The sequence below is a fragment of the Aspergillus sydowii genome (assembly GCF_001890705.1).
Source record: "Aspergillus sydowii CBS 593.65 unplaced genomic scaffold ASPSYscaffold_8, whole genome shotgun sequence".
Lineage (NCBI taxonomy): Eukaryota > Fungi > Ascomycota > Eurotiomycetes > Eurotiales > Aspergillaceae > Aspergillus > Aspergillus sydowii.
The window spans coordinates 329863-356699 of record NW_024467866.1 but is presented as its reverse complement, the minus strand read 5'-3'; the positions used below and the strand labels follow the sequence as shown (position 1 = coordinate 356699).

The window sequence follows — 26837 nt, the reverse complement described above, 5'->3', positions numbered from 1 at the left end:
CAACCTTCTTCTCTTCCTTCCGCTTTCGTGGTCTCATCAATGGCCCAACACTCCCATAGTGTTAACTTTGACTTCACCTTCTCGTAGTTCCCTTCTCCGCAGACCCCAAGGCTCACAGTTTTGCTCTCATAGAGCACCGTATACCAGATGTAAATTTGGAGAGGCCAGAGCTGACGGCCAAAGTCTGAGTGTGAATCACACCTCCTGGGCTGGTGAGGTAAATACTGGTGCCTGAGTATCTTCGAATGGAACATTCTGAGTTCGTTAGATTGGCTGTCGCTGAAGGTTCCCTCATACTGTATACGTCTTGTGGCGTGTCGAGGTGGTTAAGTGTGGCAGTGACGGTGGGTGAACTTGCGTTGGGCCTTTTGTTCTTTCATTTTCCATATATAAGTGTATATCCTAATGCAAAAATGAATGTCAATAAAAGGTGTCCAGTAAGTTAGGGATATACCTACTCGATATATATCTGAAGGTGAGTAACTGCTACGGTTTTTCAGCAATATTTTCAAACACTACATTCCTTGGGACCAAGTTGAATATATAGAAGAATCGGCAAGTCCATCCGAATGCCCCGAACCGCGAAATTACGAAATGATTATTATGCATGAGGTTGCATGAGGTTGTTTTGATCTGGTGGTCCATCGTATGTTGTATACATCGACCAATCACAGCGCAGTGGAACCGCAAGACACAGCACTAACCACTTCTAGTCTAGTGTTGTCGGTGCTCGGCGTTCGCGCGCGCGAACCTCCGACTTTTTATTCAGCGGCGGCCTTGGTGCCTGAGGATACTGGTGTCCTGATGTCATTTGGTAGGCATAACCAGCTTGAGCAGCAGCAGAACAGGCCTGGTCATTATAAATCCGGGATTGACTCTTGCAAGACGCCCGAAGGGTGGAAAGTATATCAGGGACCTGATTCCCTGAGAAAGATTCTTTTTCAACAAGCATAACATTGCCTGCAACACCACAACACTACTACACACCAAGCCCTACTTCAACCTACAACTTCAACATGTCCAAGCTTCTCACTGTCTTCGGAGCCACAGGTCGTCAGGGCGGCTCTGTCATCCGTACTGTCCTCGCCGACTCGGCCCTATCCCAGCAGTTCAAGCTCCGTGGAATCACCCGCGACGTCTCCAAGCCCGATGCCCAAGCCCTCGCATCAAAGGGCGTCGAAGTGATCAGCGTACGCCCTCACCAACCCCATACACATTCAGCACAACTAACAACCACAGGCCGATATGACCTCCGTCAGCTCGTTGGTCCAAGCCATCACAGGCTCACACTCCGTCTTCCTCGTGACAACGCCCACATTCACCGAGAACTCCGACCTCGAACTTACCCAGGGCCGAAACGTCGCTGATGCGGCAAAGAAGGCCGGCGTGCAGCATATTATTTACTCGTCCCTGCTAAACGTCACCGAGACGACTGGCGGCCGGCTGAAGGATGTCCCGCATTTCGACCACAAGGCTCAGGTGGAGCAGTACATCCGCTCCCTGGGTCTGCCGGCTAGCTTTGTGCTTCCGGGGTATTTCATGTCGAATTATACGTCCATGGGTATGATTCGCAAGGGGGAGGATGGGGTGTTCAGCCTGGCGTATCCTGTGGGCGAGGGTGCGCAGTTTCCGCTTGTTGATATTGATGCTGATATGGGTATGTTGACTCTTACTTTATGGAGCTGAGGAGTGGCTAATAGTGAATAGGTAAATATGTCGGCATTGCACTCAAGAATCCGTCCAAAACACAGGGGTCTCAGATCCTCGCTGCAGCTGATTACTACACGCCGACCCGCATTCTCAAGGAATTCGAAGAGGTGACTGGACAGAAAACCCGGTTTGTCCGCGTCGACAACGATACCTACAAGAGCTTCATGCCGGGATACCTCGGGCTGGAGATGTTGGAGAATCACCTATTCGTTGAAGACCCGGGTTACTACAACGGCAAGAGTTTGAAGGAGAGTCAGGATCTTTTGGCGGATGCCGGGTTCAAGCCGACCACCTGGAAGGATTTCTTGCAGCAGAACAAGGCTGCTTTTGCTTAGATCACTTGTAACCGGTGTTAATTTGTTACCTTGAACCTTTAGGTAGTGACACTTCCTCAGGAAAGCTAGGATAAAATGAATTTCAAACAAGAAATACTTTAAAAGCAAAAACATACAGCAGCGGGATTCGTTTTCGGTATGTAGCTTAAACTCGGTAAAAACTGGAACTTCACTGGCGAGTTCGAATTTGAATAAACATTGTACTTAACTATGTACAAGACGTCCATCCTACCCGACTGGATAACTCAACTCTAAGCAACTCTCTCGCCAATGCCAATAGCTCCGTCTTGCCATGAAAGCAAGTCGGATAGGCAACCTCCTGCCCTTGATCATATGCACACTCCCAACTTCAAGGGCACATATAAAAAAATCCTTCAGAGCGGATCACTAACATAATCAACCTTCAACTTCCCCTCCCCAACATCATGACTATCGGGGTTAATCGGCACCCCGCCACAAGTACTGCATCCATGATCCAACAAAGCCTGCAGCCCCCACTTGGCATCAAACATGGTCTTGGTTTCACCGTCCCCGATCTCCTCGAAGAAGGCGCACATTTCGTCCTGGCAGTCGATGTACTCGTGCTCGCCGAACTCTTCGTTGTCGTCGCGGCCCTGGACGTGGTCGAGGATTTGTTTGATCAGGTCGTTGCGGATTCCGGGGGCGCCGGGGGTGTTGCACAGGACACTGCCACCGCAGTTTATGTCTTTTGCGGCGGCGCTGGTCGCTGTTGCGGCGAGTGCCATGGCGATGGGAGTTAGGAAGTGCATGTTTTGGATCTGTTGTTTGGTAAGGTTTCGTTCAGTGTAATTCTTTCTGCAGGGGGAGGTATGTATGTACTTACCTGGTTAAGAATTGAGATTTAAGAGTCTGAATGGTTTTTCTGAGATAGTTGATGATGTCTAGGAGGTTAGGGGTGGTTCAAGGCCCCTTAAGTAGTTTTCTGGATACATGATCTGGTGCGCGATTTAATATCCATACCCCTCATTGAAGACTTCCTATTGTAGAATTTCCTCTTCGTTCTGGGGTATATCAAGCATCACAGCCCCGGGCACAGTGCATTGGCTCCACAGACGAGTGGATATCACTAATATCTCCGCATTACAATTATCCTAGGACGGGTGGGTGGGGTGGATGGCGGAGTGACGAGGGCATAGGGCAGAGGTGTATATCTCCTTCCAACCAACAACGCACTACAATATGAATCCACATTCTGCGTGAAGAAACTGGTGGTTCATACGAAAACGAACTGCCAAGAAGGCTAACTGTCACCAGTTTCTACTCCTGGGAATGGTATTGGTATCCGATCTGCCTCAGCCTCAGCCTCACAGCCTGCATGCTGCATGATGTACCATGGCTACATACATCCCGATAAGTTGATCTCAATCTGGCCCCATCAGGCATGTACCTTACCAGTTACGACGTGATGCTAATCGCCCCCACGAGTGCTGGCTCGGGCATTCAGACCAGTTTCCCAAAAGGGAAATGTGCCAAGAATGATGTGCATAGAATGACTCCAGTCCATGCTGGGGCTGTGATAATAGAGCGGAGAGCATCCGACAAACATATCTTGGAGTTTGTCGGCTTCGATCGGCACAGCCTGTAGAGTAGGGTTGCTTCACTCTTATGCCCGGGTGAGCTGGGCTGTTTTACATACACATGAGCATGTTTTTATATAGTTCAATATCATTTAATAGACACCTTGACAAGTGGAATGAGAAGCAATTCATGGGATAGGTTAAGAGCTATCGCTATTGTTCCCAATGGTAAATACCCTTTCCGCATTAAAGTCCTTTGCAGGAATCAATCGATAGCCCTTTTGGTTCGATATAACCGCCTTTCCATCCATATCCGTGAAAGTACAATTAAAGTGCGTATGACCAAACGCCCACGCTACGACCGAAGGATTCGTCCAGCATTCCTCGCGACTGAGGTCCGTACTGAAAGCCGTAGACACCTCACTGCCGCTATGTTTCGGGTCCGTACACCGGGCATCAACGCTCGGGCTGTGATGGGTGAAGATTGCAATCTGCCGCTGGGGCTCCTCTCTAGCTATCGAAGAAACTTGAGCATTCAGCCACTGGAGATCGGACTCATGTGCCGTATTGTGTTCGTCCACGTTCCACCGTAGGATATCTCTAAAGTCAACCATGCGGCTTTCAACGGCGAACTCTTGCCGCGGTGAGACTCGCGAGAATAGAGTGCATCCCAGGATGGTCAGGTCGTCGGTTAGGTCGTACCTTGTCTGGTCGAGGAAGATGAATTTACCCGTTAATGAAGATCTCTTGTTCATGGACGTCTCGAAGCTGCGCATTTTAGCCTTGGCAACTTTGAATGACAGGTGGTATGGATCATGGTTTCCCAGGAGGAAAAAGACAACCGAGTAGCGACCAAGTTGATCCTCTAGAAAGGAAAACAGCTCGTCGTTGGCGACATGGCCGATATCTCCAAGCAAAGCGAGGTGTGATGCGGTTTGAGCGAATTGGAAGCTTCCGTATGAGGAATGAGTTTCGAGATGGAGGTCGGAGAGTATTTGGAAAGATACTGTCATGTTTCCTAGTATGACGATCAAACAGCAGACTGATAATGAATTGAATTAACTGTCTACCTAAGTAACAAGGACGAATGAGTCAACTGTTTGTGCCCAACTGTTATTGGGCAACAGGAGCCAATCAGGTGGCGCCAGTAGGTTCGGGGCATCTTTCTACATTTCCTCGATTTATTATTCTACTATAAATATTAAAGTAAGCAGGTCTAAATATATTATCAAGTTGGAGCTGTTGTGTACAAGTCTAAAGTCTTACCTTATAGTAGTATTATAAGCCAATCTCTATTAAAAACATATTGTGGCTAATGTATGACACCCACGTATAGAAAAGATATTATATCTCAAGCCCCTACCCAAGTAAGATTGGGGCAAGGCTGCCCCATTTCCGAGCATCCAAGAACGTGCAACACCCATTTCATGTGGAAAAAGCCTTCAACTGTATAAAATGCTACGGAAAGCTCTTGACGGCCCATACCTTACTGATGTTCAGTTTCTCCTTGAGTTACCAAGCGTCTATGCGTCAGACTATGGGTATTAGATAGAAATATCACGCTGGGGCTAGTGAAAAGCTTCCATTGCTGGTACTTGGTATACACAGTTCTAGGTATTGATGTAATATTCTCATCCTGGCATGATATTTCTAGACTTAGAGGTAGACAGGGATAACAAGGGCTGTGTCTGCTAAATCCCCCTCTCCTCCAGCGCCTTCCTCAACGTCTTCTGGAACCCAAAAACATGCTCCGGCCCAAGCATGGTATAATGGGCCCCTCCCACATCATGAAAGCGCGGCTGCGAGCGCGAGAACGCCTCCCACTTACTGAGATGCTCACTGCGCCACTGCGCCTTGGACGCCGCCGCCACGGCAAGCGGATTGCAGTAGAAGATGTCGATCCCTGCAACCGAGCCAGACGGGTCATAGTCCACTGCCATGCGCTGCAGGGCAAAGGCCAGACAAGCCCACTTGGATAGACCTTCCGGCGAGAGAGCGAGTTCCGAGAGACGGGCTTGGTCGGCGTCTGCGAGGACACGGGTGAGTGCCTCTTCGTGCGTTGCATTCTGGGCCTTGAGGGATGCTGCTAGGTCGCGGGCGTGTTCTTCTGTCATCAGCCCGAGGAAGTACGACAGGTGCAGCAGGCATTCCTGATAATCGAGCTGGCGCATGCGCGCCTTGATATGTGGCGGGAGGTTAAAGGAGCCGAGGAAGCGCACGGTGTCGCCGTTCCCTTCGAGCACCTTGCCGATTTCAAAGGCGAGCATTGTGCCGTATGAATAGCCGGCTATTGCGTATGGTCCCTGGGGCTGGTATTCCTTGATAGCAGCGTGGTAAGTGCGGACGACTTGGTCGATTGTTTCAAAGGGCTGTTCGCCCTCGTTGAATCCGCGCGCACGGAGCGCGTATACTTTCCGGTCGACGAGGAACTTGGCGAGGTTGAGGAAGACGAGGATCTCGCCGACGCCCGGATGGATGAGCCATAGCGGGGTCTTTTCGCCTTGGGACTGCAGCGTGACAACGGGGTTATATGATGTGCCTGTTGAATGCTTGCGTTGGCTCGCTTCTAGGGCTGTGGCGAGGGCGCGCACGGTTGGGTTTACCATGAGGGTGACGATGGGGATTTCCTGCGCGAGATCAAGCTGTTCTTCTACGTGCTTCTTCAGTCTGATTAGGTCGACGGAGGTGATGCCGATGTCGAAGAGGGAGGACTGCACGTCGAACTCCTCGGGGAGCTCGAGGCATGCTACGAAGAGTGCGAGTAGGCGTTCCTCTAGCTCGTTGGCAGGGTGGACGTGGGCTGCGGCGCGGTGCAACTTGATGGCCTTGCTGTTGGTCTCTTGATAAGAGGCGTACTCGCCCTTTTCAAACGCCATCTTGATCTTGGTCCGGGATAGCTTGCCCAGGGCTGATTTCTGCAGCTGGGACTGATCAAGCGGGAGCACCTGGGGCCGCGCGCCTGTCGACATCATGACAATCCGGGCTATGGCGTCTGCTGTTGCAGCTCGTGCGGCGGTATCATCGGGGGAATACGCCGGCAGATATACCACGCAGATGGCCTCCGTATCGCCTCCCGGTGGGAAGGAGGAGAAACAGCAGGTGAAGCTGGGGACGAGGCCCGGGAGTTTGCCTGCCTCATCCAGTGCGGTCTCAATCTCCTGCGGGCTGTATTTGACGCCGTTGACAATCATGGATTCCTTGGCCCTGCCCAGCAGATGGAGGTGTCCATGATCGTCGATGCACGCCAGGTCGCCCGTGCGGAACCAGCCATTACTGGTAAAGGACTGCTCATTCGCGCGCGGGTTATTGAAGTACCCAGGGAAGATCAGGGGCCCTGTCAGTTCGAGGTTGCCCGCGACTCCAGACGGAGCCACGATGGGTGGTGCCGTCTTCTGGTCGTCCACGATGCTTGTAACTCTCATGCTGAGACCCGGCACACATTTCCCCAGGGATGCAAACTCCAGTCCTCGCTCAGTATCATAATGAGGGAAGTCCATATTGTAGATAGCGCCCCCGCACGTCTCGGTCATGCCAAATCCTGGGAAAATGGTCCTTGCAGGTGCTCCATACCGAGCCAGCAGCTTTTCCACTGTAGCAGCGGTCTTGGTGACCACTGCCTCGCCGCCAGAGGCAATGTACCGCAGACAGGAGAGGTCCCAGCGGCGGGGCTCGTCGTCGCCGTGGCCCTCGAGCATGGTGCGCATGCGAGCGAGGAAGAAGTTGGGCCCAAAGGTGCGAGAGACGCGGTGGCGGTCGACGATATCCAGAAACGCATGGGGCTGGGACAGGACGTCCAGCGCCTGGACGTGCACTTGATCTTTGCGGGCAAAGAGCGCCTGCAGGTGGATTTCGAGAATAGCTGCAACGTGGTCGCAGCGAACCCAGTTCAGAAAAGAAGTCTTCTCCGGCAATGGCACCACCTGGTACTTGCTGGCGAGCGCCGTGAAGACCTGGCCGTGGGTGAACATGACTGCTTTGGCATGGCTGGTGCTGCCTGAGGTCAGCATCAGGAATGCAAGGTCGTCGGGCCCAGCGGCGCGATGGGCCTTGCACAGCTCTTCAGCTGGGGCTTTGACCATGTCGTTGCTCAGCGATTCGGCGGCAATAGGCATGATATGATCTTGATCTCCGAATTCCGCCAGCTTCGACGCTGCTGTGAGACAGCTGGGATCTTTTAAAAGGGCACCCAGGTGCTCCAGATGAGATACACGCGCCGTGGGGTTGTTGGAGAGCGCGGTGGACATGGCTGGGATGCAGCCGGCCAGCAAGACGGCCCAGAACCAGAGGATATTTTCCCAGTGGGTATCGAAATGAATGAGAACCACGCGGCCCCGAGAGAACTCATCTCGCCGGCAGCACAGTGCCCACGAGGCCGTCTTTGCGGCCTCGAGTAGCTGGCGGTAGGAATGGGATATGGGTTGTCTGGTGTTGTGAGGGGGGTAGCAGACGACACTGCCGCTGCTGTCCTGGCTGGCAACAGTCTCGAGGAGGATTGTGAGGTTAGAGAAGCCCATGGTAGCTAAGTGGGAAACAACTATGACGGTGGAATATCTACAAGCGAGGATTGCCTGCCTGCATGCGCCCTCTTTGGCCGCAGGACCGAGCGACGGGCAAGGTATAAGAGCAGCCGTCGTGCTCTTCGGCTCTCCTCAACCACTCCAGCCAAAGCCAAACGACAGAGACAACCATAATGGGAGATCTTAAGAAGGTATTTGCTCCCTTGCCACCCTCCCTGCTGCCGGCATGATCCGGACCACTGACTGGCACAGGTCATTATCATCGGGGGTGGCCCTACAGGCCTCGCAGCAGCCATCCGCCTAGCTGACCACAATAAGCTGAACCCGGTCATCTACGAGCTCCGTAAACCAGATACTGCAGGCATTGGCGGGTCCCTCGGGATCCCTGCAAACGGTCTACGTGTTCTGCACCGTCTTGGACTCTGGGATGCGATCGCTGCGCGGGGGGTGGATGTAACCAGAACCATCCTGCATTCCACGTCGGGCAGTGTCATTCGTGAAGTGGACATGGCCACCGAGGTGAAGCGGAGGACAGGGTTCGGGTATCACCGAATCAACCGGGTGGATCTTGTCGAATGCCTTCGTGACGGCGCAAGGGCACGCCAGGTCCCCATCCACTATGACAAAAAACTCGTTTCCATCGTGGACCACCCCCAAGGCGAGTCGGTGACGGTGACCTTCTCTGACGGCAGCAGTGACACCGCATCATTGCTGCTGGGCTGCGATGGGATCCACTCGACGGTGCGCAGGCTGCATGTCGATGCCGAGATCAAGCCGGCGTATTCGGGCATCTCTGCCATCTCGGCCATCGTCGACGACGACAAGCCCCAAAATGAAACCCCAGCCTGCCTGCATTCGACCATGACCCCCCACGGCATGCTGGCCACCGCGCCCTGCATCGCCAACCAGACCTTCTGGTTCTTCAGCAAGCAGGTCGCCCTGCCGCAGGGAGTGGCGTGTACCGACGACTTCCGTGATGGCTGGTCCGTCCACCGGCAGCAAGAGCTGGCGGACTGCCGTCGCTCGCTGGACACCGTTCTGAGCGGCGTGTCCGGCCAGTGGGGGCAATACCTGCGCCATCTGGTCGACGCCAGCCAGGAGCTCCATTTCTACCCGCATTATCGCCTGCCGCTAGGGGGTCGGTGGTTTGCGCCTGGCTCTGGTTCTCGAGTGTTGCTGATGGGGGACGCGGCGCATGCGGTGCAACCCCACGCTGGACAGGGCGTGGGGCTGGCGCTGGAGGATGTGCTGCTGCTCTCGGGGTTACTGGCGCAGTATCAGGATGGGAGGTACTCGACGCTGGGGGAGGTGTTTGAGCAGTTCGATGCGATCCGGCGTCCTCGCATCACGCGCATCAACGAGATCGCACAGCGCAACGGCAACATGCGCCGTAACCAGTCGCCCTGGACGGTCTGGGTCAAGGAATGGTACATGTGGATGATGCTGCGGGTCAACCAGTTCTGGGGCTTGTCGGTGTCTGGGGTGTTGAACGGGGATGTTCTGTATGACGTGGAGGCAGAGCTGTAGCTACAAGTGCATAGTCCTGCTGTTTAAAGGCTGTAGCCCTACTTTCAACGAAGTATCCAAATCAAGTATCAATACAATGGCCAACGCAATCTCCCACCTGGGATGGATAGGACTTGGACACATGGGCCTTGCCATGGCCGCAAACCTCCAGAGACATTTACAAGGCCAGGGTCTGCCTCCATTGCAGGTCTGGAATCGCACTGCCTGCAAAGCCGATGCCGTCACTGCTCTGGGAGCCACCCAATGTGCCTCCATTGCTGAAGTGATCAGGCGCAGCGATATCATCTTCATCTCGGTAAGAGCACCCTATCCTGCCTGTCGCGGTCCCTGTCCCGACTCTGCTCACCCTCCAAGACCAGCAACGATGAAGCCCTGCAGAGCATTGTAGCACAGATCATCGCCACAGGCAGCTTAACCGACAAGATCATCGTCGACACCACCACCGTCCATCCAGATACAACCAAGGCCGTGTCCGCGCACCTGGCGCAGCAAAAGGCTTCCATGGTCTCGGGTATGTTGACTTGCTTACTTTCTTTCTTTTCGTTTAGCTTCGAATGTTCATGCATGCTAGCACCTATACTGGGCTCCGCTCCCATGGCCGCAGAGCGAAAGATCCTGGTTGTCGCCGCTGGTGCTCGCAGCACGATCACCCGAGTATCCCCGTACATCAAGGGCGTAATAGCGCGAGATATGCTGCATGTGGCGTCCGAGGCCGAGAAGGCCAGTCTGCTGAAACTAATCGGGTGAGTCTGTGCATTTCCATTTCCTGCACAGCAAACAAACAAGGTAGCTGATTGATTAACCGCTCAAAGAAACTTCCTTGTCTCAGGGCTAACGGAGATCATCGGCGAAGCTCACGTCTTTGCAGAGAAGAGCCAATTGGACTCTGAGGTGCTCGAGAACCTGCTGGATGTGCAGTTCGGTCCTCTCTTTGCGATGGTCTCCAGGCGCTTGACGCAAGGGGTCTACATGCCGCCTCGCGGACAGGCGCCGTGGTCGAGCCTAGACTTGGCCTTGAAGGACGTTGGGCATGCAATGGACTGTGCTGCTGCGGTGGGGGCCAGGATGGCCGTCGGAGAGGTCATGCTGGACCATCTGCAGCGGGCGAAGGCGTTTTCTGAGGTGGAAGATCGACAGTTGGACTCGGCGGCGCTGTATGGCGTTGTTCGGCAGGAGGCTGGGCTGGATTTTGAGAGTGCGGAAGTGAAACGAAGGGATGCGTAGAAGTATTAGTTAGTTAGTTAAGCTGTGACTATGCCACTTTACACAATTATTATTCCAATTCTACCGCAATGGATCTGGCGAAACTCACTGCTTCCATCTCCGAGGCCGCGGATCTGCTTGCCAGGCAGCCGGCAGCTGCCCACCAGCAGCGAGAAGAGCTCTTGAAGGCCTGCCAGAAGCTGTCCGCAAGCCTCGAGCAGCCTCGTGAGCAGCTGGAGAGAGCGACAATTGCTGTAAGCACGTCTACCGGGCGAAGATTGGTCGCATTCGCTGACGGTAAAGCAATATAGATGACCCCCGTAGCGGCGGTCCGCATTGCCATTGACATGGGCATCTTCGATTTCGTCCACCGTTCCTCGAAAGAGGACTTCACGGGCGACGAGCTTGCCACCGCCGCGAATGCCGATCCCTTGCTTGTCGTGCGGATCTTGCGGTCGTTGGTGGTGTCGCGAGTCTTCACCGTCACGGCACTGGGGAGCTACAGGGCTGAGCCTGTGGTGCAGAATCTCATCCAGGGTGGCTGTCTGGCGAGCTTCATCATAATGCATTTGTGAGTTTCCTTTCCTTTGTGGCTTGTATATTTTTTTTTTTTTTTTTTTTTTTTATTGACACCGCCAGCGACATCCACTTCCAAATCATCGCAAAACTGCCTAGTTATTTGCGAGAAACAAAGTACAGATCGCCGGAAAACGCACACGTCGGACCCTTCCAACACTGCTTCAGCACGGACAAGCATTTTTTCAACTGGCTAGTCCACAAGCCGACCCTCCTAGCTGCGTTCAACCAGGTAATGCAGACCGGCGTCGCACGCCACAACGTCCAGCGCTGGACGCAGACCTTCCCCGTTACACAGCGTCTGCAAGAGGCGACATTCCAAGGCACCGCAAGGCTCAAACTCGTTGACGTCGGCGGCGGTGTAGGACACGAAAGCAAGGTCCTGCTGGAGACGCTGCCGTGGCTGAAATCCAAAGGTGAGATTATCCTCCAGGACATCCCGGGCGTCATCGAGAGCATGCTTCCAGAACTCAAGGAGGCAGCAGGCTGCGTACAGGCGATGCCGCATGACTTCTTCGAACCGCAGCCTGTTAAGCACGCGCAGATCTACTTCCTGGGAAGGGTACTGCATGATTGGCCAGACGCACAGGCGCGTATAATCCTGCGCCATATCCGCGATGCGATGCATGGCGACTCCCTACTCCTCATCCACGACCGTGTGTTGCCAGAAGGCCCAGCCCAGGTCCACCCGTCGGATGCGCTGGTCGATCTCCATATGATGGCCCTGCTCTCGTCCCTTGAGCGGACGGAGAGGCAGTTCCGGGTCTTGCTGGACTCGGTGGGATTGCGTCTGGTGCGTGTGTGGCGGCCTGTGTCTGCTGGTCATCATCGGCAGGCGGTGCTCGAGGTAGTCCGGGGGATTGTTGATACATAGCTCTATAGCAGAAGATGATTATGAAGAATATTCTATTTTTTAATTTTTATTTTTATTATTATTTTTTTAAAAAAAAATAAAAAAAAAAAAAATAAAAGAAATAGCATTCTCTATGCGCATTGATCAAGCTAATCAGTTCCCACTGTAACAAGCCCTAGAGCCCCCCGTTGAAGCTTGACGGTCATCCCATTCACAACATCAGCCCCGAAGTCGTCGAGACCAGCCTTGAGCTCTTCCTTTTTGATGCGATCGCAGGTCAGTTCGCCATGTCTGTCAGGGTCTGCACCTGCGCCCAGACTCATAGTGCCATCCACCTTCCCAATGACTCGCATGCAAAACTCGACAGACTTGGCCACTTCCTCCCGGCTGAGTTTCTCCCCACTGACTTCCACTGTCCCTTGAATGACTGTACATTGCTTAGTATTGATGTGAAGCAAGAAAAAAATGAATGGGAAAACAACATACTGGGTCTGAAGAAGCCAAATGCACGATCAAAGTTCGCCTCATTATATTCATTCAACACGGCCTGCTCCTGCCCCGTAATCTGCGCGTATGCACTCGTCACCACCAGTAGAAACCGCGTATAGGCCTCTTGAATCTTCTCAGAGTGCCATCTCGCCGCTACCCGCTCGCTGCAGTTCCCTCTTATCGCTGCACAGATTGAAGCAGCGGCAGAGAGGGCTCCCGTCAGGGCCAGATGCACACCTGATGAGAAGAGCGGGTCGATGAAACATCCCGCATCCCCGACAATGCGTATATAGGGGCTCGCATAGCAGGGCGCGCTGTAGGACCAGTCCGTTGCTGACCGGACGTCCGAGACGAGCGTTGCCTTGCCCAGTAATTCCGAGATCCCGGGGGCGTCGTGGACGTGCCGCTGAAAGAAGTCTCGCATGATGGGAGTCTGTTTCTTCTTCGCTGTGTAGCTTGTCTGCTGCATGACGACGCCTACCGAGGTCGTTCCATTGTGCAACGGGATAAACCACGCCCAGCCGGTCCCATCTGCGGGCATCAGATGTTAGCTGCTTGAAAAATAACATACAATCGCAGATGAAAAGTTACCCTGTAGCCGCGGAAAGAAAGGGCCCCCCTCTGCTGGTGTATTCGTGCCATACACCCCAGCCCCTTCGAAATACCCCCAGGTCGCAATATTCTTCAAGCCCTCGTTATACCGCCGGTTTTTCATATACTTGGTGCTAATCAGCCCTGCACGCCCACTGGCATCAACCAAGTACTGGAACTTGATCTTCCCACTGTTCTTGTTATCCTTGGTTTTCCAGGACGCGGACACAGGACGTTCTAGATCTAGATCTAGATCTGCATTTGACTTGGAATNCTGATGGTTGTCCTGGCAGCTACTACCGCGAGGAGAGGGCTGGAACTCAATCGCAGTAACTTTGACGCCATCAAAGACCTCCGCGCCGCTGTCTCGCGCGTGTTGGAAGAGAATGTGGTCACTCTCAGAGCGGACGACGTTCCAGGCATGGCCGCCAAAGGCGAGGAAATTCGTGTAAGCTGGGGGCTTGCTATTATAGCTGAATGAAGCGCCGTTCTAGAACCCATCATCCATGTATGAGCCTCTTCATTCATTTTACAAATATGTATGTCTAACCTTATGCATGAACCCATGCGCTTCGAACTTGTCGTACACGTCGATGAATTTGAAAAACTCCCGGGTGGACGGCAGCAGGCTCTCGCCAATGTGGTAGCTAGACCCAGTCAGTGCATTGTCCTTTTAAATAGAAGTAAAGCTAGTGTACCGAGGAAACAGATCGGCTTCGAGCAGGACGGTGGAAATTCCTTCGCGGGCCAGCACGGAGGCAGCGTATGAGCCTCCCGGTCCCCCACCGACAACCAGAACAGTACAATCCTGTGGGATGGACATTGTATAGAGACCGAGATGAGAGGTGCACAGGTAGATGGGCAGATAATGGTAATACCGAGAAGGCGCGCTACGGAGCTATTTGCTCTGGAATCTGTGAGACCAGCCGATGTATCCCGGTCTTATACTTGTGTCTTTTTTGTCTTTTCTGTTCTTTTCTTGTTTTGGGTAATGCCCCTAGACTCACATCCCTTGTTCTGTGCATTCTTGCCAGCACTTTCTGCATATGCTGTTGTACCACAATAATCAGATGTGTGCAGCAAGGGTTTCCTGGCATCAGTGGCTGATGCGGGTTGAGCTACACCGATTTAGCTCCAAGAGATTCTCTTGGGCAATGGGCACCTTCATGTTCCCTCTTCATTCTCTAGGGCTGGCCTTTCTGACCGAACCATCAACCCAACTGCACCACGTCTGGCAATTGCCATGTCTGCTACTCTCCTTGACTACCCATATACCTTGCTAGCCTGTCTGGCTCTCGCACTGTCTGTTCGTCTGATTCAGTACTACCAGTCATGGGTATGCCTTCTCTCTTCCGCCTTTGAGCCCGTCTTACTGATACACAGGATTGCAGGTCAAGGTCCCCGTCGTGGGCGGACAAGGGATACTGGAATCCTGGAGGGCTGCCCGGCGTTTCGGTACTCATGCTCCCGAGTTGCTGGAAGAGGGATATAGACTTGTAAGTGCTCGCGTCATCCAGTTTGAGTATTCCCAGACCTGAACTTGTGAAAAGCATGGAGATTTCGCCTTCCAAGTCTCTACCCCAACCGGTTGGCACGTTTGCATTGTCAACGATGCAATGATCAGAGAGTACCTGAATGCTCCGGATGAGTATTTGTCTTCCACGGCTCCCATTCAAGAGGTAGATTACTCCAGCTTCTTTACAACTTGCTTCACAAATAGAATAACTAGAAGGATACGAAACTAACGTCAGGCGGGTTTAGTTCTTCCAATCTAAATACACAGCCCCGGGCCTATTCCACAAAATCCACAGCTCAATGATGAACAAGGCCCTGACCTGGTCCCGAACACGCAGCAGATCGGCAGACGGGTATTTCACCGGTTTCATCGAGCACCTCGAGTATTCGTTCCAACAGGAGATAACGGGCCAGATGTGCGCTGATGGCGACTGGAATGGGTTCGACGGCTACACTATCGCCAGGCGTCTTACAATGGGGCTTGTTGCGAAGCTACTTGTTGGCGATCTTGGGCGAGACCCAGCAATTATTGATTTGTTTTGTGAATATACGGCGGAGATATTGATCGGGGGCCCGTATATAAGGGCCTTTCCGGCGCCTCTGAGACCGTAAGCTAACTACTCTGCCTGCCTACTTACCATGCCCAAGACGGTGACTAACGTTTGACTTGATATAACAGAATAATTGCACAGTCGACCCGTGTGGTTCAGCTGTCAAACAAAATGCAAAAAGTGTTCCTCGACCTGATCAACCACCGAAAGATCAAATCAGAGAAGATGGCAAAGCAAAACGACCAGCCCGAAGATCTCACAGACTGGTTTTGGCGCTGGTCTCAACAAGATGGTAACAGTGATCTCACTGAGCTAGACATAGCCCAGCTCCTTGCAGCAAACACCTTCGGAGCCAGCTTCAACACCACTGTCGTGCTGTTCCAATGTCTCTGCGAGCTAGCCAGCAGGCCCGAGTATGTCCCTCTTCTGCGCGAGGAAGTAGCCTCGACGCTGAAGAAATCCAATATGACCTGGACAAGAGAAGGGGTCGAGTCTTTGAGAAAACTAGACAGTTTCATCAAGGAGTCCCATCGGTACAACTGCTTTGACGTGATGGGGGCTCCGCGCGTCGTGAAGAAGACCTACACGTTTAAGAATGGTCTAACCATCCCAAGAGGAACGGTCGTCTTCTCACCGAACAGGGCTATGCTGTTTGACGAGAAGTATCTGTCTAAACCGAATGAGTTTGACGGGATGAGGTTCTACGACCTTGCGGTGGGGAGGGAGTCCGAAACCTTCAGGTACACCGCAACGAATTCGCATTATCTGCAATTCGGGGATGGGAAGCATGTTTGGTACGTTTATATTATAACCCACCTCCCTTTCTAGAGGCCTTCGTTGTATTGTGTTGTAACTCCGTGTGAATATTAACCCTGTGTTCTAGCCCAGGGCGCTTCTTCGCGGCCGATGAACTTCGGCTTATTCTGGCATATCTGCTACTCCATTTCGATGTCAGGATCCAGGGGGCTTTACCTGATGGTTTCAAAATTAGGAGGAACAATTTGGCGCAGTTGGGCGTGACCATCTTGTTGAAGAAGCGAAATGACTGATAAGACCTGCCGGTTCTTCCTAACCCTGGTTACCCGTATGGAAGAGATATTTGAATAACTTTCTAATGGCAAGATAACACACTCTGCAGAGTGCGACAGCCACTATTGCTGGACGCTAGAGCTAGTCAGCTTCAGGGACGAAATTACCTTCTAAAGTAGATGATTTATTTGAGGAATAAACAAGCTAATGGCCGACTGACCCTCACCAGGCAACTATGTCTACTACACCACCGGGCGTGGACCTGCGCTCTCCAGCACCACCCTCTTCCGCGCAGTTAATGGTAGCTGGTCCACAATCCCTAGCCACGCTATCAAGGGCAGGGACTGCATACAACAGTCAAACACCTCTATGCCATGTGTAGTCTTCTATGATACAGTAGCAAGTGTTATGTTGTTGGTTAGGACATCTTTTGCCTTTTTATAGCACCTTTCATTTAACTATGGAGCCTGTCAAACATCCACCAACGTGTTGAATTCAGGTTTAGGACACTGAGCGCACTTCGTTTTCAATTTCAACACGACCTCTCTACGCCCTGGCAGGGGTCTGCCCGGTAGCGGCATGTTCGGCTTCCTCTCTATCCTCCTTCCCTTGCTCAGTATCTTCAAGTTCTAGCTTCCTCTCGTGTAGCATTGCAGCGCCTTTTTGCACATGGCTCGTACCGCCAAAGAGGGCGTCCATTTCTTCCAGGGCCACCTTCTTCGTTTCTGGAATGAGGAACCATACGAATACTGCTAAAAGGGCGTTACAGGTCATGAAGAAGAAGAATGATTTCCTGTTCAACCAGGTCAGAACCTTCAAAAAAAAAAAAAAAAAGGCTGAACCAGTGGGGTGACTTAGGGTGACTTACAGTCCCTCTCTCTCGTAAAAAATGGGGAAGAATTGCTGAAAGATTGTGTTTGCGACTCCCTGCATCTGCGAGCACATGCCAACTGCCTGGGCACGCACGTTCATCGGAAACACCTCTGCGGTGTAGATCCACACGGTTGCGCCCCACGACGGCTTGTAGAAGAAGGCGAAGAGGAACATGAGAAACACGATAGCGATACCGACGGGCTCGGTCTTTGCCCCTTCGGCCGTCGAGGGTGTTTCCAGACCAACAAGTGCGGTGATGAGCATGCAGGCCGCCATACCAATGGCGCCCACCATGAGAAGGAACTTACGGCCGAAACGATCGACGGTCCATGTCGCATTGAGCGTAAAGAGGATACCGAACGTTGCGTTGAGAGCATTGATGAGGTTGATCGTGTCGCCGTTGCTCCAGATCTTCTGGTAGATCGTTGACGAGTATGAGTTGAACGTCCCCTGGCCGGTCAGTTGCTGGCCAATGTTGAGCACAAAAGTGAGAAGAAGACGCTTGCGGACACTGGCATCCTTGAGGAGAGTCATGTATGCTCGCTTGCCGCTATCAAGAGCCTCCCTCTCGTATTGAATGGCCTCGCGGATAGCAGCCAGCTCGTTGTCGATCTCCTCATCTGTATCCCGGACCTGCTGGAGCACCTTTCGAGCGCCCTCCACATCGCGCTTCCTGTGGACAAGCCAACGTGGCGACTCAGGCATGAAGGGAAGCTGGCAGATGATGATGACTGGAAGCAGCAGCTGGAAGATGACGACCATCTTCCAATCCCACTCTCCCAGCGCCTCCCGATGCTTCCCTGCTGCATAGTTTACCCAGTAGGCGACAAACGAACCGACCGAGTAGAACATCTGCCAAAAGGCCATGACGAGACCACGGATGTAGGAGGGGGTGACTTCGCCGATGTAAATCGGACCGGCGGCTGGAAAGGTTATTAGCTGGCGCAATATGAGCACAGGGTGTACTGGCAACTCTACCAATAGCAAGGGCTTGCCCACATCCAATAAGCACACGACCAGCCATGAAGACCGGAACTGCATTATTGGCGGGAGGAAAGCATTGCATGAAGGTCGCAATAACCGTGATGAAGCAGCCAATGCCCATTGCCCACCGACGACCCATGTAGTCAGCCTGGCTCAGGTTAGTCCCTCTTTCTTTCTTTTTTTGTAGAATGCATTTGATTTGCCGTACCAGTGGACCAGCGATGAACCATCCTGTGAGAATACCACCAACAGTATACACCGTGTTCATCAAGCCGAGCATGTAGCTGTCCTGTGATGGAGTCAGAGCCGAGCCTGCGAGACGACTGAGATACAGATACGTACGGGATTGTCAAAGTAAGCATGCCAGTTATCGGAATTCTGCACGGAGTTGAAGACAGAGGCATCGTAGCCCATCAACACCATGCACCCGGCGGCCACCAGGCAGATGTACCTGTTTGTTCCAGTTAGGTGTGATGCGAGCTGAGATGTGGACGTTCGTACCAGTTGTAGATTCTCGTCTTGTGCACCATTGCGTCGCGTGTATAGGTGTTGGCTGTCAAGCGCTTGGAGGTTGGAGGGAGGTGTCTGTCTCTAATTTAAAGCTTAAAGTACTTCTATCTCAAAGGCATAGCGCGTCAAGGCCGGCAACGCAATGAGGCGGTTGATTGGAGGAGTTACGAGAAATGACTACCACCAGTAAAATCAAACAGGGGAAAAGATTTGCATATTCATGCTAAAAGGCTGCCAGTTTTCAGTGTCCGCAGATGGCCAAAATGCTTGCAGAAGCTCATGTCAAACCCTTCCCCGGATTCAGCTATTTTACCGAGAAGGCTGGCTTCCTGGCGTTCAAACAGGCTAAATCCAGGTATACCAGCTACCTTGGGGTCTTGGGGATCTCGTGTGGCGCGGGGAGTTCCGGGCCTCGGCTCAGGCTACCAGTGCCATGGCTCTTAGGGCTAGTCTATTTGAGACAGTCAATGCCAGGCCAAGAGTATCCCCTCTTGTCAAACTTGAGTTTGTGCTGTACGAATAGGATGACGTTTTATAGAGGCTGGGCGTAAAGATTGCCAGAACTTGCAATTTCGATTGCTATCCAGCAGAGAGCCCCATACGCGACAGAATCTACCACGCCGTACACACGATATACGTACATCCAGTCTACCACCACCGGAAACGCTGATAATCCACTCAACATTTCCAGGCCTGCCCTCTTCCGTATGAAATACCTTCTCTGGCGAGTTATACCCTTCCCATGTCTCTTTGTCCAACAGCATGCTATAATTGTATTCTCGCCGTGCTGCAACATCCCATCCAGGCCCGAGATTCTCGTACTCTGCCTTGAGCGTCTGTCCCGTAATGGGCGCCTGCCACGGCACGCATCCACCATCCCGTATCGTACGGTCCTCATAGGTCCCCGCAAAGATACTGCGGTATCCACTATTCCAAGGCCGGCCGATGAGCCCACATCGCCCCGCTTGCTGCGCCGCAACGGACGGAATTCGCGGCCCTGATGGCAGAGTCATGCACTTACGCCCCGAATTCATTGGCATAGGTCGTATTCATCCTCCTCCACGCCGTGACCCTGACTCTATACTTATGAAGAACTAGGTCACGTCGTTCTAACCAGGCCGTTCCAAACCCGTACCGGAAATCGGTCTGCGTATACTTTCCGGAAATCAATGTTGTAGGTCCTGGAATCACTACACCCGATGGGCGTCCCCTCCGGACCAGGAAGCTCTTGGGGCCCGTACGTACCCCGTGAAGCTTGAATTGAGGGTTGGCGCAACAATGAGAACATTGGTGTAGATATTGTCCGGGTAGATTCCTTGCGCGATGGCTGCAGCCCAGTGGCCCTGGACGGAGTTTGTTGAGGCATTGTCCTGGTCATTGAATTCCGCCCCCGCAGTGTCAGAGGGCCTGGCCGGGTGACATTCAGTTGCTCGGTGTAGGTTTCCGAAAGAACGAGGACTGTTCGGCTCGTGTTATTGTGTGGGAGAGAGTTGATGGCGCGCTTTGGAAGGTATGAAAGTGCGCCTCCCTTATGGGTAGTAGAAACGAGGACTGTCTCCTTTAGACAGCCGTGAAGGCAATTCCCTGGTGTTGAGGATTGGCACAAATGATAGCCATAGCGATGACGTGTGGCTCCAATCTATCCCGACGTTATGGACATCGACGTTACTATGTATTTAGATATCTCCATCTTCGCTTGAAGCGACATGATTACTGAATCCGTGGACACCTTTCGACACATTCGCCTGCTTCTCTGGCTGTTAATTTTGCCGGTTTATCCTCTGTCTATGGAATAGATGGACGTTTAAAAGAGTTGTGGTCTTGGCTGGGGATATTCTCATATTTCGATTGAGCTTCGGACCAATTCAGAACTAAATTCCACCAACCGCATCCTCTTCGCGGGTTTATGGCGCCACTCTATGATCCTTCTCTACCACCATTCTAAAAAATTAGATAATTGAATCCATTGCAGTCCGCCTTAAAACCCCACGTTTGTTACTTTTAGAGATGTCTCCCGGATGTCGTCTGGTTTCTAGTCACCGATTGATTTCGACTTATGAGCCAATCACTTCCTACTGTTGTGATTCAGAGGAAGATTGAGTATACTTATTAACATCTGAAAGCCTGAGGGTTTATATACTAGAAATCAGTCTGATTGTATCTGCAATGAATTTCGTATACGAAGCTTTGTTGTTTACCTTGGTCGAGCTATAAGCCTAACGAAAAGGACCACATGAATCATGGATATCTTATAATTCCCTCGAACCCATTCAATCTAATTCTAAACTCTTAGTAGATTACATTCTTTAATCGTAATAGATTAATCCTGATTAGTTAAATCCAAATCCTCAGCAGGTTAGGGTACCTGAGGCCTTAACCCACCCTAACCCGGCGTGGATGCATGTCTATATATAAGAGCCTGATATTAAATACGAATCTATTATATAGGAACCTCTAAAGAAATAATCTTTCTTAGTAGCTTTAACCTCTACAAACACCCCTCGACGCGTGACTGAAAGTCTGTCCGAGAGACCATGGCGACGACCCGATATCTTCGCAGCGTAACGGGTCAATTGCGTGTCCGCGATGTACCTTAAGGATATATTCATCTTAATACAACCGAAATGGCTGCTCTAAAATGCGTCAACCGTACCCCCCCGCAGCCTTGCCAGTATAGTTCGTCCACGCGCGTGATCGGAGCTTGGTCTGTAAACGGTAGGACGCCCCCAGCGACCCGGTCATCTGCAGTTGCTTCCTACAGACCCTATTCCCTGGAACTGGTATTTATTTAGACACGCTATCGGTCCTCAGGAAGCTTCCTATTAATTTAAGCAGAGCAATATTTTACCTGCAGAGGAGCTTAAAATAGCTGAGGACCAGGGCATTTCATGTTATAAAAAGAGTAACGAGGGAACGACATTTTAGAGCAACTATATATAATATATTGAATTATCTGATATCACTGATCTAGGTATTTCTACACTCAAGATTTAATACTTTTATATATACTGCATTATAATATATCAACAGCGCGTGTAGGGTTCAGGACGCTGCACCGGCGCTGCTTGCCCGAATATGGACAGGTCCAAGTTCAGTCTTAACCCATTATCCTGGCCTCTGTTTCCTATTACCAATATTCATTGCTATCGATTATTTCGCTGGGCCTGTCCTACCAGATAGGCGTCTTGGATTTAGACGTCTATAAGAAAAAAGAGACGACTCAATCTGATTGGTGGAGAATATTCAGGTTAGGGCATCGTAGAAAGCAACATCCGCAGGCTACTGTCATGCAACCAAGAAAACCAAGTCATGTCAGCCAGATCCCCGGGCGATTCAGGCTATTTACATGTTCAAAAGGCCGAAGCGTCTTCGCTGGCAAATCCCCGAGTGACGGAGTGAACAGCTGCATATCCTCCAGACCGGCGCAATGTCCAGCTTCACGAACCCCATCCTCCCCGGCTTCTACCCAGATCCATCATGCATCCGCGTTGGGGACGCCTTTTACATGGCAAGCTCCAGCTTCCACGTCTTCCCCGGCATCCCTATCCACAAGTCGAAAGATCTGATCAACTGGGAACTGATTGGGAACGCCATCAACCGGCCGTCCCAGATCTCGCTCAACCGGGCAACAACAAAGATCAACAATGCATCCCGCCGTGAAGTCTTCACCGGCGGCATATATGCGCCAACCATCCGGTACAACGAGGGCGTCTATTACATCGTTTGTACAAACCTCACCGGCGCGCCCGATATGCCAAGTAATGCAGATTTTCACCCGTCGAACTTTATAATAACTGCCACGGACCTTTCGGATCCGGGTTCCTATAGTGAGCTCACCTACTTTGATTTCTACGGGATAGACCCTAGTCTCTTCTTCGACACGGACGGGAAGGTCTACGTCCAGGGGAGCTGGATCCATGGGTATGATAAGCATCCCGCGACGGTGATCCGGCAGGCTGAGATTGACGTTGTTTCTGGACAACTCCTCAGCGAGATAAAGGATATATGGTCGGGGGCAACAGGGAAAGTGCCGGAGGGTCCACACATCTACCACAAGGATGGGTGGTATTACCTGCTTATCGCGGAGGGAGGCACTCACGCCCGACATAAGATCACCATGGCTCGGTCGCGAAACATCTGGGGCCCGTTTCAGAGCGATCCGGCGAATCCTGTGTTGACGGCCGAGGGGTCGAGTGGCGTTGTTCAGTGTGTGGGACACGGGGACCTCTTCCTGGACCACGAGGGGCAATGGTGGTGCGTTATGCTTGCCCGGCGCGAGTATGGGGGCTCCTACCCGCTAGGGAGGGAGACGTACTTGACGAGTGTCGAGTGGGCTGAAGGGGAATTCCCGGTGTTCGAGGACGTGGAGATTACGCAGCGGACCAGACGGAAAGCTGCCAAAAAGGCCGTCAGCGCAAAGCCTGCAGGGGTCCGTCTGGACTCGCCAGAGACGTTGTATCTGAGAACTCCACGCTTAAAGAGCTATCGGCAAGCTGGGGATGAGATGGTGCTCACGGCTACCGACGCTGACCTCGGGTCGCCAGAGGGCACGATGACCTTCGTTGGAAGGCGCCAGACATGCCTGAACTCTGCCGCCCGTGTTACAATCCAATTGAGTGGTACGGCCGGCAAAGAAATTTGCTATGGATTAACGCTGTACAAGGATGTCTTTCGTTATGCGGCGATCGAGTATAGGGCCCGCGACACCAGCCTAGCCCTAACCGTTCAAGAAGTGGGAGAGCCGCTGATCACGCTTTCGGCGCATTCGGCGCAGCACGCTGTGTCGGCGCGGTTATCGATCATATCGAGTGTCGACGCATACAAATTCGCGGCCCAGATTTTCTTTGCAAGTGGTGCGACCACCGAGATTGAATTGGGACAAGTGCCTTGCTCTGCAATGAGCGGTGACGATTTTACAGGTACGAGGAAGACCCGATCCCGATTCTGCTCTGAATGTACTGACCAATCTGCAGGGACACTTTACGGAATATTCGCGTCTGGTAGTGGAGGCGATGTGATCTTCCGGGATTTTGAGATTGAGTCGAAATAATGGGAGCGACTGCATGGTGGGAGACGCAGGCTAGCAGCATTTCCTGTGGCACAAAGCATTATAGACACTGTAGTCCTTGGAACCGGCCCCAATCCAGCTCTCGTACGAGAAAGGGAACGCTGTGCGGAAAACAATAGCTCCAAGGCAGAAGTCCAATCCACAGCATTGGAGTCCGAGCTGGGACCGAAAGACATCCATAACAGAATGGTATTGATGGAAAATTTTGCGGCCCAATGTGTCCAATGGTGGCATAGAAGGATGGCAGGATGACGCTATCATGTTACCTCTACGACCTCGCGATGGGGAGGGAGTCCGAAGCCTTGAGGTACACCGTGACGGATTCGCATTATCTTCAATTCGGAGATGGGAAGCATTTTTGGTACGTTTTTGTCAAATATCCCTTTCCAGAGGCCTCCATCTTATTGTATTGTAACTCCGTATTAATATTAGCCCCGTGTTCTAGCCCAGGGCGCTTCTTCCTAGACGTGGTTACCCGTATGGAAGAGATATTTGTATCTGGCATAGTATTCTCTGTCACTGAGACTAATTGCATGCGTTAGGAAGAGATGTGCCGTCTTTCGTTAATTGAGCTAGGATTTCCTGACAGATAGGTATTGTGGCGGTGATTGACGATAAAGTCCTATATCTCACCAGCATATAGGCTAGTAATTTTAATATATCTAAGTTGGTGTTTACCGGCATGCTTTTCATGTAACTGGTAAAACTATCCAGAACTATCCCGTGTGTTTTTAGTATAGTTAGTGGTTTTGAATAGAGGTTCTTTCTCGTCCACATGTCCGGATCCGGAGTGAAGCGAGGTGGGCGACGCTCAGCTTTTACTACATGATGGCCAGATAATCGGCAACAGAGATGAGGCTCTTTTGAAACATCGACCCAGTTGATATTTTTTCACCACTACAGACGGATTGTAGGTACTTGGCGCAATTCATTATGGACTGGGAAACAGTGTAACTCAGGCACAACCAAACCGGGGCCGCAGAAGTCACATGACTCGCTGACTGCTAATTAGGGCTGCCACATACTTGGGACTGTGCTTTAAAATGTGTAATTCCGTTTTGAATACACTGGATACATAGTACTGAGTAAGACAAAAGCAGAAACACAACAAAGCCTCCATCTCAATTAAACGCAGAGAAATGGTTTTTGTTGAAAGGACATGTCCATCAAATAGAATGACCCGCTGTATCAAAAGACAACTCAAGGCCAGTTTCTGAAGGACTCGAAACTTTCAGCAATGAGCCAGGGACCACTCTCCAGAGTCTTGGAACCGGAACGGGCGCCGTCATACTTGTACCTCAGGTACTTGTTCCCGCAGAAGTAATACCAGATCTTCTTATCACCACTGGGAAAAACTGCATCAATGCGGTTGAATCCAGCTTTTTGGTAGTCCTCCTCATGGGTAAAATCTTTAGGCCCGCTAACAACTTTGTTGTCTTTCCACGAGTACTCGACGAACTCTGTCCCCGAGTAGAACACCATTTTATCCGCCTCATCAGTGTAAGGATAGCCGGCATCAATAGTATTGAAACCGACTTTTGTTAGGGGCCCCCAGTTGGACTCGATATACTTGATTCCTTCATTCTGTACTTTGTCAAGCTTTTTGTTAAGCGTAGCGCGAATGTATTTTCCGCCATGAAAGATGTAAAACTGGTTGGGCAAGCCAGGTACTCCGACAGCACCATCAATCCTATCCCAACCGGTATTCTTGAGAATCGGGCAATTCCCCTTGATTTCGTGCGGACCTTCAAGGATTCTGTCGTCGCCGTCGGTACTGTTCCTGATTATAGCATACTTGGTCCCAGCGGCGACATAGTACTCGGTGCCGTCTCGTTCAGGAAGCTGTATCACGGCGTTGAACTTGCGCATGTTGTTGGCTTTGGTCTGAAGATTTGGTGGTGGAGGAGGGTAGTATAATAAGAGAAGAGACTCGACTGATGATGGAAAAAGTAAAGGAAGCCAAGTATTGTTGACGGGGCTTGTATCTGCTTTATGTAGATTCTTGCTGTGGTGCTGGACTCTAACGACATATCTATCTCTGACGCCATCTATCAATGCTTCCATGACCCTCTTGCCTGGTCAAGCACCCACGTTACACGAAGCCATGTCTCTGGTTACGCAAGGTGTGCAAGCGGATACAGCCTGCATTCCGCAACCAAGGAGGCTATTACTGTCATGACTCTTACTTTTTAAACAGATGCCACTCTAATACTGATTGTTAATCATCTCTTTAGCCTTTTCTGTGGCACTATGGAATAATACAAGAGGGTAGAGGCGTAATACATCCAACATTAGCCAGAGAAAATGCTCCACTATCTCTACTCTGATGCTCACCACACCTTGTAATGTAACAAAGGTCCAAGATACCTATGCTCGGAATGTCACAGTACCCACAGTTTCTCCTACCGTAGCGGCAGAGACGTGTGTACGTATCATGGAGTCTGCCTGATGCAAACTACGTGACGAGCACTCCAAACAGAGGGCTTGCAAACATGGTTCGTGAAGGTCACAAGCCGCTCAGTATTGGCTAGACGTATCAGGTGTGTTAGTACTCACAGTAACTGACGAAAGTTTGTTATACTACAGTAGCTGTCATTGAAGCCAATAGCTCATGACTTCCATGCGTTATTCTTCATATAGTAAGTTTTCTGGATGGTGAATACGCAGTATACCAATAGGATAGACTGGTAGTGAAAGGGTTAAGATACGTGGTTCGTCGAAATTGCTTTATTAGGTTAAAAGGAACTTCTTTAGGCATATCCGGTGGCCCAAATAAAGGGGCATGTTACACGAGAAATTTTCCAAAAGCCCCTTGAAGGCTTTGCTGTCTGTTACTGGTCTTGGAGGCTGAAGAGCCCCTCCCAGGTGAATACTTGAATGGACGATCATTGGTAGGTTACCGCAATTCCGGATTGCGCGGGGAGGCTAAAAGTGGTCTTTTACCATTCTAGTGTATCCGCTGCAGGGA

General features: G+C 51.6%; 15 protein-coding genes across 15 annotated transcripts; 7 read left to right on the top strand and 8 right to left on the bottom strand.

The window, feature by feature from the left end:
• Positions 1-542: 542 nt before the first annotated feature.
• On the top strand, positions 543-1099 carry ASPSYDRAFT_1104405 (uncharacterized protein). The gene has a single exon (XM_040839909.1). It carries the CDS (start codon positions 649-651, stop codon positions 952-954), a length of 306 nt encoding a protein of 101 aa, XP_040700710.1. The 5' UTR covers positions 543-648; the 3' UTR covers positions 955-1099.
• Positions 818-2170, top strand: ASPSYDRAFT_47181 (NmrA/HSCARG family protein). Its single transcript, XM_040847385.1, has 3 exons — positions 818-1190; positions 1240-1657; positions 1708-2170. The coding sequence occupies exons 1-3, from the start codon at positions 1017-1019 to the stop codon at positions 2043-2045; spliced, it is 930 nt and encodes a 309-aa protein (XP_040700709.1). The 5' UTR covers positions 818-1016; the 3' UTR covers positions 2046-2170.
• Positions 2171-2199: 29 nt separating this feature from the next.
• On the bottom strand, positions 2200-2929 carry ASPSYDRAFT_70021 (uncharacterized protein). Its single transcript, XM_040850491.1, has 2 exons — positions 2890-2929; positions 2200-2824 (listed from the first exon to the last, which is right to left on the bottom strand). The coding sequence occupies exon 2, from the start codon at positions 2813-2815 to the stop codon at positions 2420-2422; it is 396 nt and encodes a 131-aa protein (XP_040700708.1). The 5' UTR covers positions 2816-2824; positions 2890-2929; the 3' UTR covers positions 2200-2419.
• Positions 2930-3627: 698 nt separating this feature from the next.
• ASPSYDRAFT_47178 (uncharacterized protein) lies at positions 3628-4626 on the bottom strand. The gene has a single exon (XM_040847384.1). The coding sequence runs from the start codon at positions 4594-4596 to the stop codon at positions 3784-3786; it is 813 nt and encodes a 270-aa protein (XP_040700707.1). The 5' UTR covers positions 4597-4626; the 3' UTR covers positions 3628-3783.
• A 519-nt stretch (positions 4627-5145) lies between these two features.
• On the bottom strand, positions 5146-8245 carry ASPSYDRAFT_47177 (non-ribosomal peptide synthetase). The gene has a single exon (XM_040847383.1). It carries the CDS (start codon positions 8095-8097, stop codon positions 5275-5277), a length of 2823 nt encoding a protein of 940 aa, XP_040700706.1. The 5' UTR covers positions 8098-8245; the 3' UTR covers positions 5146-5274.
• A 28-nt stretch (positions 8246-8273) lies between these two features.
• ASPSYDRAFT_59356 (FAD-dependent oxidoreductase) lies at positions 8274-9627 on the top strand (the record flags this gene model as incomplete). Its single annotated transcript, XM_040849685.1, has 2 exons — positions 8274-8291; positions 8353-9627. 2 exons carry the CDS (start codon positions 8274-8276, stop codon positions 9625-9627), a joined length of 1293 nt encoding a protein of 430 aa, XP_040700705.1.
• Positions 9628-9748: 121 nt separating this feature from the next.
• On the top strand, positions 9749-10851 carry ASPSYDRAFT_59355 (NAD(P)-dependent oxidoreductase; the record flags this gene model as incomplete). Its single annotated transcript, XM_040849684.1, has 4 exons — positions 9749-9922; positions 9982-10138; positions 10199-10370; positions 10440-10851. 4 exons carry the CDS (start codon positions 9749-9751, stop codon positions 10849-10851), a joined length of 915 nt encoding a protein of 304 aa, XP_040700704.1.
• Positions 10852-10919: 68 nt separating this feature from the next.
• On the top strand, positions 10920-12280 carry ASPSYDRAFT_91207 (uncharacterized protein; the record flags this gene model as incomplete). Its single annotated transcript, XM_040852447.1, has 3 exons — positions 10920-11084; positions 11142-11401; positions 11470-12280. The coding sequence occupies 3 exons, from the start codon at positions 10920-10922 to the stop codon at positions 12278-12280; spliced, it is 1236 nt and encodes a 411-aa protein (XP_040700703.1).
• A 100-nt stretch (positions 12281-12380) lies between these two features.
• Positions 12381-14235, bottom strand: ASPSYDRAFT_133903 (uncharacterized protein). The gene is made up of 5 exons (XM_040840657.1): positions 14038-14235; positions 13890-13986; positions 13340-13829; positions 12746-13279; positions 12381-12686 (listed from the first exon to the last, which is right to left on the bottom strand). Exons 1-5 carry the CDS (start codon positions 14160-14162, stop codon positions 12409-12411), a joined length of 1524 nt encoding a protein of 507 aa, XP_040700702.1. The 5' UTR covers positions 14163-14235; the 3' UTR covers positions 12381-12408.
• Positions 14236-14582: 347 nt separating this feature from the next.
• Positions 14583-16454, top strand: ASPSYDRAFT_33053 (cytochrome P450; the record flags this gene model as incomplete). The annotated part of the gene is made up of 6 exons (XM_040845049.1): positions 14583-14675; positions 14731-14835; positions 14890-15018; positions 15101-15462; positions 15534-16199; positions 16289-16454. 6 exons carry the CDS (start codon positions 14583-14585, stop codon positions 16452-16454), a joined length of 1521 nt encoding a protein of 506 aa, XP_040700701.1.
• A 351-nt stretch (positions 16455-16805) lies between these two features.
• Positions 16806-18892, bottom strand: ASPSYDRAFT_205790 (sugar porter family MFS transporter). Its single transcript, XM_040843888.1, has 6 exons — positions 18793-18892; positions 18634-18742; positions 18500-18580; positions 18286-18439; positions 17303-18230; positions 16806-17227 (listed from the first exon to the last, which is right to left on the bottom strand). Exons 1-6 carry the CDS (start codon positions 18819-18821, stop codon positions 16981-16983), a joined length of 1548 nt encoding a protein of 515 aa, XP_040700700.1. The 5' UTR covers positions 18822-18892; the 3' UTR covers positions 16806-16980.
• Positions 18893-19165: 273 nt separating this feature from the next.
• On the bottom strand, positions 19166-19835 carry ASPSYDRAFT_91203 (uncharacterized protein; the record flags this gene model as incomplete). Its single annotated transcript, XM_040852446.1, has 2 exons — positions 19166-19252; positions 19443-19835. 2 exons carry the CDS (start codon positions 19833-19835, stop codon positions 19166-19168), a joined length of 480 nt encoding a protein of 159 aa, XP_040700699.1.
• Positions 19801-20530, bottom strand: ASPSYDRAFT_47167 (uncharacterized protein). Its single transcript, XM_040847381.1, has one exon. The coding sequence runs from the start codon at positions 20165-20167 to the stop codon at positions 19901-19903; it is 267 nt and encodes an 88-aa protein (XP_040700698.1). The 5' UTR covers positions 20168-20530; the 3' UTR covers positions 19801-19900.
• Positions 20531-22228: 1698 nt separating this feature from the next.
• Positions 22229-23851, top strand: ASPSYDRAFT_59352 (putative xylosidase/arabinosidase; the record flags this gene model as incomplete). Its single annotated transcript, XM_040849683.1, has 2 exons — positions 22229-23720; positions 23775-23851. 2 exons carry the CDS (start codon positions 22229-22231, stop codon positions 23849-23851), a joined length of 1569 nt encoding a protein of 522 aa, XP_040700697.1.
• Positions 23852-24905: 1054 nt separating this feature from the next.
• Positions 24906-25804, bottom strand: ASPSYDRAFT_1180715 (uncharacterized protein). The gene has a single exon (XM_040840361.1). The coding sequence runs from the start codon at positions 25736-25738 to the stop codon at positions 25070-25072; it is 669 nt and encodes a 222-aa protein (XP_040700696.1). The 5' UTR covers positions 25739-25804; the 3' UTR covers positions 24906-25069.
• Positions 25805-26837: the final 1033 nt, after the last annotated feature.

Excerpts from the sequence above, each read along its gene's own strand:
- ASPSYDRAFT_47177 (XM_040847383.1), bottom strand. The coding sequence starts at position 8,097 with ATGGGCTTCTCTAACCTCACAATCCTCCTCGAGACTGTTGCCAGCCAG.
- ASPSYDRAFT_47178 (XM_040847384.1), bottom strand. The coding sequence starts at position 4,596 with ATGACAGTATCTTTCCAAATACTCTCCGACCTCCATCTCGAAACTCAT.
- ASPSYDRAFT_205790 (XM_040843888.1), bottom strand. The coding sequence starts at position 18,821 with ATGGTGCACAAGACGAGAATCTACAACTG. Across the intron at positions 18,743-18,792 it reads AAGACGAGAATCTACAACTG|GTACATCTGCCTGGTGGCCG; the intron begins GTACGAACGTCC and ends TGGAACAAACAG. Across the intron at positions 18,231-18,285 it reads TGGGCAAGCCCTTGCTATTG|CCGCCGGTCCGATTTACATC; the intron begins GTAGAGTTGCCA and ends TAACCTTTCCAG.
- ASPSYDRAFT_47167 (XM_040847381.1), bottom strand. The coding sequence starts at position 20,167 with ATGCCTCAACAAACTCCGTCCAGGGCCACTGGGCTGCAGCCATCGCGC.
- ASPSYDRAFT_70021 (XM_040850491.1), bottom strand. The coding sequence starts at position 2,815 with ATGCACTTCCTAACTCCCATCGCCATGGCACTCGCCGCAACAGCGACC.
- ASPSYDRAFT_1104405 (XM_040839909.1), top strand. The coding sequence starts at position 649 with ATGTTGTATACATCGACCAATCACAGCGCAGTGGAACCGCAAGACACA.
- ASPSYDRAFT_47181 (XM_040847385.1), top strand. The coding sequence starts at position 1,017 with ATGTCCAAGCTTCTCACTGTCTTCGGAGCCACAGGTCGTCAGGGCGGC. Across the intron at positions 1,191-1,239 it reads AGGGCGTCGAAGTGATCAGC|GCCGATATGACCTCCGTCAG; the intron begins GTACGCCCTCAC and ends TAACAACCACAG. Across the intron at positions 1,658-1,707 it reads TGATATTGATGCTGATATGG|GTAAATATGTCGGCATTGCA; the intron begins GTATGTTGACTC and ends AATAGTGAATAG.
- ASPSYDRAFT_1180715 (XM_040840361.1), bottom strand. The coding sequence starts at position 25,738 with ATGCGCAAGTTCAACGCCGTGATACAGCTTCCTGAACGAGACGGCACC.